Source organism: Triticum urartu, chromosome 4 (genome assembly GCF_003073215.2).
Source record: "Triticum urartu cultivar G1812 chromosome 4, Tu2.1, whole genome shotgun sequence".
NCBI lineage: Eukaryota > Viridiplantae > Streptophyta > Magnoliopsida > Poales > Poaceae > Triticum > Triticum urartu.
The window spans coordinates 548,180,416-548,189,905 of NC_053025.1; the positions used below are offsets into that span (position 1 = coordinate 548,180,416).

The 9,490-nt window shown below is 49.1% G+C and overlaps 1 protein-coding gene and 1 pseudogene across 1 annotated transcript; both read right to left on the minus strand.

The window, feature by feature from the left end:
• Positions 1-213: 213 nt before the first annotated feature.
• LOC125554855 lies at positions 214-1,907 on the minus strand (annotated as a pseudogene).
• A 3,888-nt stretch (positions 1,908-5,795) lies between these two features.
• On the minus strand, positions 5,796-8,287 carry LOC125552592 (cytochrome b561 and DOMON domain-containing protein At4g12980-like). The gene is made up of 2 exons (XM_048716194.1): positions 7,386-8,287; positions 5,796-6,565 (listed from the first exon to the last, which is right to left on the minus strand). Exons 1-2 carry the CDS (start codon positions 7,992-7,994, stop codon positions 6,020-6,022), a joined length of 1,155 nt encoding a protein of 384 aa, XP_048572151.1. The 5' UTR covers positions 7,995-8,287; the 3' UTR covers positions 5,796-6,019.
• Between the last annotated feature and the right edge of the window lie 1,203 nt (positions 8,288-9,490).

A 9,490-nucleotide genomic window follows, 5' to 3' on the forward strand; every position in this document is an offset into this window, starting at 1 on the left:
AAATGCATTTCAAGAAACTAGATTATTCTCTCAGTGTCATAAGAATCGGTAGAGATAAATGTGCAATGACCCGAATGACCCGACTGCTTGCTGTTTATCATAATTTCTGATCCCTGAAGACCACACAGCAAGCTAAAGAAAATCACACTGATACTACTAACTTCGACACTTAAGCTAATCATGTGCTAGAAGAAACAAGAGACCGGGCAAATATTCAACGGTGAAAACAAATCTTAACAACATTAATGTTGCATGCATGATGAAATACATAGGCACCTGCTGTGACTTCAATAGTTCGCAAAAGGACCCTGAAGAGAAAATTCAGATCCTCTCTTGAAGCTCTGGATGAAACCTCCTTGAGGATCAGACCAGCCAGTGACCCGCACTATGGGGGTTTCACTGTCCCGTTTCCTGGACCCCAGACTCGCCACTCTGGAATGCACCTCCTCCGCCGAAGTGAAGCCAGTGGACAACCGAATAGACACCTCCTTCAATACCAATGCACTCTCAAAGAAATATTTAAGGAAGGCGAGCTCAATTCGACCCCCTCATAAAGCATGGAAAGCCAGTAGCTTGATGCGGGACCGGATGCATTCTATGGTACCAGACTCATGCCAGAACTTTAGGTTGAGCTTGCCAGTGGATTGATCAGGCTTTCCAGACTGAAAATTCGATCAATTAAAAGCACATTCAGTTCATCAGCTATCGAAAGACATTAGCAACGTGATGCTATTACATTATGCAAATGAAGGCTAAAAGAAGACCTTGATGTGGAGCGTCTCAACATTAGGAAAGCATCTGAGGACATTGGGAATCATCTTGGCATCATTGCGTACTCCAAAACGCACTTCCAATGCCAGGATTCTCACACTTGGTACCATGGTTCTTGGGCTCACCCTTATCCCAGCCTGCAAATGCAATCGCATTCACATCACAAGCAGACAATTAACAAGAGAAAGATCACAAATTTAACACTGATCAGTTGGGAATTTATGGTGAACAAGATGAGGCACCTTGATGATGGTGTTGCCGACCTCTAGGACCTGATTCCCTGGGTCCAAATCCAAGTATGCCAACAGGCGCAGCTTGGGGGCATGGCCAATCTTCACCTTGGTGCGACTGCTATCATGGGTCCAGCCTTCCAGATTGATGAGCCGCTCAAGGCGTGGGGCGTTCACCACGAAGATTTCTTCGAAGAAGGACCCCATGATCTGCACGCACCGGAGGCTTTGGCTGACAAGGCGGAGCCGGAGCATGAAAAAATTACCTTCGACACTGAGCGTCTCCAGCACGGGGCTCCTGTCGAGGATGAAGTCCAAATCCCTGCTCTCTACAAGGATGTTGTAGAGCCCGAGCTGACGGAGTTTGGGGAAAGAGGCGGAGCGCGGGAGGCCGGCCGTGTCCGGGAACTTCCAGGAGCCAAGGTGGAGCCGGGTGAGGGTGGCCATGCCGAATAAGGTGGAGGGGAGGACGGCGTTGAATGGAGGATCCCATTGGTCGAGGATGACGAGTTCCAGTATGCCCTTGGCGGCGAGAAGCTCGATCCAGCACGTGAGCAGGCCATGGAACTCCTCCCTACAGCTCTTGATCAGGTGGACGCAGCGGAAGGGCCCCGGGTGCTCTTCGAGCACGCGGGACAGGGCGAAGGTGGCGGGGGCGAGATCGGCATCGACGAGGACGAGCGGGGCGGAGCGCCAGACCCCGCGCCAGCGGTGGGAGAGCGTGGCAGTGCGCACGGCGTCCTTGACGGGAAGGATGGAGACGATGTGGCGGAGGACCGCATCGGGGAGGCGGCTGACGCGGTCGACGGCGTCTTCGGGGGGGAGGGCAGAGAGGCGAGCTGCAGCAGAGACGGGCGGGGCGGGGCGGTGCGGTTCAGCAAGCGGCGGTAGAGCGCATCCATCTCGTGTAGGTCATGCTCGTGGAGCAGCTTCTCGTTCATCACCGCGACCCCCAAGTTGCCCAAGGTTGAGGCCGTCGCCGCCGGCGGCATCGCCTTGGTGGGGAGTGAGGACGAGGGTTTTCAGCAGCGCGTGCTGTCTGTGGAGTGTGGAGTGGAGCAGGAACTTCCTCACAAAAGAAAAAACTCTCCCGGTAGATTTGACAAGTATAGATTATTTACAAATTGCAACAACATAATTAGCATTAGCTGCAAAGTTGCATAATAAGTAATGTTTCATTACAACTAAAATACTTTGGTACTCCCCAAAATACTTCACCATCCATCTATAAAATACTATAAAAGAGAAATATTTACGAAAACACTAACGCCCACACTTGTGGCAACATTGCAACTCGTCCACACATCTAGATCACCGTCCGGTTAAGTTTGCATGAATATTGACACACCGAGGCAGTTTTCGCGTGCCACGTAGGACAAGGCTGGTGTGTGGGCGTTTGAGAGGTCGCCCACACGCGCCACAACACGCGGTTGCTAGCTGCGCTGTGTGGGCGAATTAGTTTCTGCCCACACAGCCACCACCTAGTCCACGTGCGTGTGGGCGAACTGTTTTTCGCCCACATGACAGTCGTACATTGTTGGATGGCAACTGCAGTTGCGCGTACATGGCAATTAGGCAAACACACATGGCAACTATGAATCGATTGCTAGACGGCAACTGCAGTTGCGTGTACATGGCAATCAGATAAACATACACGGCAACTGCAATTACGTGCTTAGTAGTGAATTTGACTCATGTACAGGAAGAATGACAACTTGTATGATTGTTCATACAAGAAACATAAAATTATTTTTTACTTTGGTTTTTCGGTATATACCATAAAAATCAAAGTTCAAATCGGTATGAAAAATTCATACCATACCGAAACCAGAAACCATAAAAACCATAAATTTGATTCGGTTCGGTTTATTTTTGGTTTGGTTTTCAAATGCACAGAGTGACCAGGAACACAACACATGGGCATAACTATCCTCCAGATAGTTTTCACAAGAACGGATTATTTGCAAGGGAACAACAACAAAATTAGCATGAGCTGCAAAGTTGCATAATAAGTAATGTTTCATTACAACTAAAATACTTTGGTACTCCCCAAAATACTTCCCCATTCATCTAAAATACTATAAAAGAGACATATTTATTGTCCCGATGTTCACTGGGAGGGTGTTGACAAAACGAATTATTTTTATGATAATTTATGTTGTCATAAGAATGGCAAATTTCTTCAGCAAGCACGACAAAACCTAGTGAAAATCTGAACTGAGCGGATTTTCCATTCATACTAAAGAAATTTGCCATCCGCGGACAATACAAATTGACATGAAAACGTTCGATTTGCCATGCCCTCCCAACGAACTTCATTTGTTTTGAAAATCCAATATAGGAGTAGAATATAGGATGTACTATAATTTTTGAAACTCAAACTTTTCATGCTTGGTCAAATTTGTAAAAAAAAAGTATTGGATTACTATCATTCCAAAGGTATTTTTCATCATTTCATTCCATATTTGGTATTCCCACTTTTCACAAATATAAGATGTTTTGGATATCTCAATATGGACTACACACGGACTAAAATAAGTGAACAAACACACTAAAACTTTTCTGTATACATCATATTCAGAACAAATTTAAAACAACTTATATTTGTGAACGGAGAGAGTATTTTAGATGTTGATATTATTTTTAGCTTGATCAAACATATAAATGTTTGACTTTCGAAAAAAGCAATGTACCTTTTATTTTGAAATGAAAGGATTACAATTAGCCCACAAATATGTCCTCAGCATTGCACTGTCTACCGCTTTCCCATCTCACTCCTCGACGTAGGCCTCCGAGACACTGTCTTTTGTGATCTTGTACGAGAGAGGGGTGGAAGTTTTTGAGGAGCTCTCTCCCGCGACTGCTCGGCTTTTCTTCATCATGGCCGCGGACAACTGCTCGATTACATGGCGACCGATTCTTCTTCCACCGCGCCATACGCTCTCCTATCCCTTATGTTTCGGATTTTTCTAGATACTGTCGTACTAGCAATCGATATGGATACGATGTTTGTCTGCTATGTACCCGACTTCATGGCTAATTACATCACTATGTTAAGCTCATCATATAAATTATGATTACCATGTTCATCTACTATTTTGCATCGGGCCTCGAATTTATGTAGACGGCCCTATTTTTTATAGATCAAACTTGATGAAAAATTGCTCAATTATTCAACATATTTTGGATGGAAACTGGACTCTTTCTAAGTAGTGTCATATCTACGTCAACGGAGCATCATGCTCGCATACTCCTTTTGCTATGCACTCTAGAATGCAAGGGCGGTTTACCATTGGCATGTTCAACTTTCGAAAAAGCGATTATACGTCTGCCTCGCGCGGAACAGCAGAAGGTTACATCACAAATAGCGTTGCACGTTTTTGTTTTCCTTTTGTTTTTTGCGGGAGAAAATAGCGATGCACGTTATTGTTGAATACCGGCAGTTCGTATTTAGTGTTTGTCAACGTAGCACATAGTCTTCCGCTTGGCACAGCGACTTACTGAAAAACTAATCTCAGCATCATTTTCACGACGCCATTATTACGGCCTTTGAGACATCTCAGTTACTTAAAGTTAAACCCATCTCATCAGCAACTTTTTTCAAGAGATCTTTTGAACAACCGGTCAGATTGCCTCGAGGAGGACATCTTGAACCATCGTTTTCGCGATCCCCACACTCTCCGTGCAGCCCAGGCCCCTATGACTCTACGAGGTTATGAAGCTGTCAAACTCGGAAGACAAGACAAGAAGAGATGGTCCTCATTTTTTTTGGGGTGAATTCCATATATGCCACTCAAAACTTATCCGTACCCTCATCTGCCATTGAAAATTTTCCTCTCCCAAATATGCCATTGAAAATTTGCACCGTGCACAGATATGCCACTATGGCCAGTTTGACCATTGGTTGACTGTCAAGTGGCATGTGAAAAGACGACTTTGCCCCTGGTACTGTAGCATTCCGAACAAATTTGGCCAATCTCGAATTGCGGGGCGTCTGTACTGTAGCAATGATATACTGTAGCATCCGGACAGATTTGAAATTCGAACAATTTTTTGAATTTCAAAATAAATCTCCGTAATTTCAAATTCTGAATTCGTAACACTTTTTTTTTGAAAAAATTGTTCGCAATTTCAAAATGGGTCTGTCTAGGACACATCTAGATGTGACATAATTATGTCACATTTAAGCTAATGTCCACTATGTTTGTGGTCTATTTTTTTGTCTCAGCTTTTTTTTTGTTCCTTGTTGCTGTGTTATTTGTGGGAGCTTAAATGTGACATCCTTAGAAACCATCTAGATGTGAATTAGACAAATCGTTTCAAAAAAAACTGGCATTTTTTTGTAAAAGTGGACGCTACAGTATGTTTGCCCGCAAATTTGAAGTGACCAAATTTGTTCAGACTGCTACAGTGTATCGCCGCTGCAGTACCAGGGGCAAAATCGTCTTTCCAAATGCCGCCTGACAGTTAACTAACGGTCAAACTGACCATAATGGCATATCTGTATGCGGTGCAAATTTTTAATGGCATATCTGGAAGAGGGAAATTTCTAATGGCAGATGAGAATACGGGCAAGTTTTAAGTGTCATATATGGAATTCATCCTTTTTGTTGCGTTATATTATAGGTGATGAGCTGATGACGTTGACGCCCCTCTAAAAAACTCCCCTGTTGTCCCGTCTGACCGATGCACGTTTGATTGAAGCCGACGTTGGCCGGAAGTCTACTTGGGTTATCTCGTCCGCGCGATCAAATCAGGCATTGATCGATGAAGAAGCAATCACGGGGCCATATGTAAATCGACACCATACGTACATACACTATGCATACAAATGAAAGTAATCATACATGAGCTCGAAGAAAGAATGTATACAATGGCGGGCCAGCAAAGAAGTCGGAAAAGAAGAAGAAGAAAAAGGATCTACGTACTACAGTAAGATAAAAACATGGAATCTCCCAAACACATGGCAGCAGCAACCAAAACTGCACGCCGATCCGATCCTGACAAAGTGACGACGATCATAGCTGCACGCCGGTCCCGTTGGCGCCGGCGTGGGCGCGGTTGCGCTTGCGGCGGCGCAGGACGACGGCCCAGGTGATGGCCTCGAGGAGGAGCACGACGCCGGCGAGCGTGGCGAGGATGACGACGTAGCTCGTCTTCCAGCCGGTGGCGGGCTTGAGGATGTTGAGGCCCTTGAAGATGTTGACGGCGGCGAGGACGATGACGGAGTAGCCGACGGAGTGGTGGTAGGCGTTCCAGTAGACGCGGTACTTGTTCTTCTTGTCGGGCCGGAGGAAGAGCGCGAAGACCTGGAGCGTGGCGAGGCAGAAGATGGCGATGCCGATGCTGCGGTGGGTGGTGTAGGTGAGGCCCTTGGACTCGCTGCCCAGCTTGAGGCCCAGGCCCCAGCCGGCGACGCCCAGCGCGTAGCCGGAGATCTGGCAGGCGATGTGGAGGTAGAACCAGGCCGGGTCGGCCGCCTCGAACACGCGGAGGTAGCGCGCGATCATGGCGCCCAGCGGGATCAGCACGCCCCATCCCACGCCGTTGAGCACTCCGTGGAGCTGTCGATGGATAATATGTGCACATGGTTAGCTAGGGTTGGCGAAATGAATTAAACCTTGACCAAAATCAAGAAGAGGAACATTGGTCTTTCAGGTGATTAATTCGATCATTGGGCTGAATTTGATGAATACTGTACTAAATTACTCTTCTACTTGCAATGTTTTATGATCAAATGATCAAGTGCGTCCGTGATTGAACAGTTGTAGGCGGCTAACTGCATAATAATATTAATATATTATTACTAGTAATTCAAGTTGGGCTGGTGAAAATTCAGAGGTTTGGTGCAGGTGCAGCTCCCCCGGCATGCAGGCTGCTTGTTGCTTCTCAGAGTTGAGTTTGACCATGGTTCGTCAAGGAACGCATGAGCAAAAGGAGATAAGTTTATTGCCATCCCTATCAGGCTATCTGTGGATCAGATCGCTGAACCCATCAAATCGTACTATTGAAATCCTAGGCCTTCTTTATATGTCACGTCCAAATTATATCAACTGACCAGCTCTCGATCATTATCTCCAACTAAACTGAATTTTAGGGGTCTGAAATAATATAATTGATCATTATCTCCAACTATACTGAATTTTTAGGGCTCTGAAATATAAATAGTTGGTCATGACCAATGTCGCCGTCCTCTAGATGACTTGTGATAACTTACCTAACATAACATGTAAACAATTCGACAGCGAATGGAGCATCGAGCCGTTGAAGAAAACCAAGAGCATATTTGTCTTGGTTTACTAGATGGAGTTGTTTGATTAACCTAGCAATCAAGCTGGAGGCAGGGAGACAGGGCGGCGGCCGGAGGAGAAAAGAGGAACTTACGTTACGGCGGTGCAGCCTGGAGTTGGAGGCGCCGGTGCTGGTGCCGGAGAGGAAGTCGAGCCTCTGGAGTGACTGGACGTTGGGCCCCGATATGGAGTGCTGCGAGACGCGGCCGCCGGAGATGGGCCCGGCCTGCCACACCGTGTTGTGCGACGTGGCGTTGCCCGGCAGCGCCACGGTGGCGTAGATGGTGTAGGCGCCGCCGGCGTACTCGGCGCTGGCCGGGACGGGCACGTCGAAGGAGAGGGCGGTGTTGTCGAGGGTGGGGGCCGTGTTCCGGAGGATGGTGGTGAGCACGGAGACGGCGCCGGCGCTCTGCGAGGCGATGAACACGTTGCTGCCGGCCATGCCGCTGCTGCCGGGGTTGATGCCCCAGCCGACCCACCCGTCGGCGCCGGACGGCGCCCGGAAGGCGATGTCGGCCGTGCCGTTCCCGGCGTGGTACGTCCAGTGGAGGCTGGCGCCGAGCACGGGCAGCTGGTTGCACTTGAGGAACGTGCGGCCCCCCGTGAAGGTCGCGGAGAGGCAGCCGCTCTGCGCCGCCGCGCCCGCCGCGAAGAGCAGCACCAGGAGGGGGAGCCACGCCGTGGAGTGCCCTGGCCGCGCCATGGCAGCAGCGGTGGAGGTCGGAGCAGGAGGTTGGAGGTGCGAAATGGAGCGCGGGAGGCGGAGGAGGTGGTGGAGCGGAGGGAGGCGGTGGTGGTGAGAGGAGGAGGCGGGGGGAGGAGGTATATGTACCGGCGAGTCGGCGACGAGAGGGCGCGCGGTTGTTGGGGAGGCTGCCGTGCGGGTGGAAACTTCCACGCCGGGACGCGGGAGGGAGTGGTGTTCTCTTTGGCGGACAGAGTCTTGTTGGTTGCTGGACGATAACCCTTCTCTGAGTTGTCTCGTCTAAAAAAATGGCGCTGAATAACCGAGGCTGGACGTAGTACTACAGTTCACATCTCCGTTGAAAGGTTCTAGGCCGGGAGACCGTTTCCTCCTATGATGTCTAGGCTGTATGCCCGCTGCAAAGCGCAAACTGTTTCTTTTTATATTTTTTTGAGAGTTGAGAAAGAGAGCGGCAAGGCAAAGCATATTCGGCAGCGTGAGCGAGTGAAGCCACCCACTGTTCCAGCACGAAAGGATCGCCTGTACGACGAACGAATAGATGCTACAATCACACCGATGCCATGCCATGCCGTGCAAAGGGATTCATTCCAGTACGGACCGTTTTGTGATTCTTCCCTTGCTGTGATTTCCAGTTCGGGCATTTTGGCGAGATTAATTAGAAGCTTTTTCGGAGAAAAAATAGTATCAGTAGGTACTACTGTTAATTTGCTAGTTTCATGGATGGGCGTGCACGCTTTGTTGGAAACGAATATTTTGGCAATGCTACACGATGTATTGATCGGTGCATAGTGCACGTATATATGGAGTACAAGGTGGGTCACAACCTCAACTATACAATGACTAGGAGGTGGGCCGGACTATACAATGTACATGCACAAACCATATATTCAACACACACCACCCCCCCCCTCCCCCCCGGCGGCGCGCGCAGTCGAAGCGTCACCCCCCCCCCCCCACCCCCCGCGCGTGCGCAGTCGAAGCGTCGCCGGAGACGCAAAGACTGGACCTGAACTCCTCGAAAACAGAAATAGGCAGTCCTTTTGTCATAACATCGGCAAACTGTTGCGCCGTCGGGACGTGGAGGACCCGGATGCGCCCGAGGGCCACCTGCTCACGAACAAAGTGTATGTCGAGCTCAATGTGCTTCGTTCGTCGATGGTGGACCGGGTTGGCGGAGAGGTACACGGCGGAGACGTTGTCGCAGTAGACGAGTGTGGCCTTGTGAACATCACAAAGCAACTCCTGGAGCAGCTGACGAAGCCAAGAGCATTCGGCAACGGCGTTAGCCACTGCCCGATACTCTGCCTCGGCACTCGAGCGAGAGACTGTGGGCTGTCGCTTGGAAGACCAAGAGATCAGAGACGGCCCAAGGTAGACACTGTATCCCGAAGTGGAGCGTTGTGTGTCCGGACAGCCAGCCCAGTCCGCATCAGAGTAGGCGACGAAGTCGGTAGAGGCGGAGGCCGTCAGTGTAAGTCCCATGGACGTAGTGC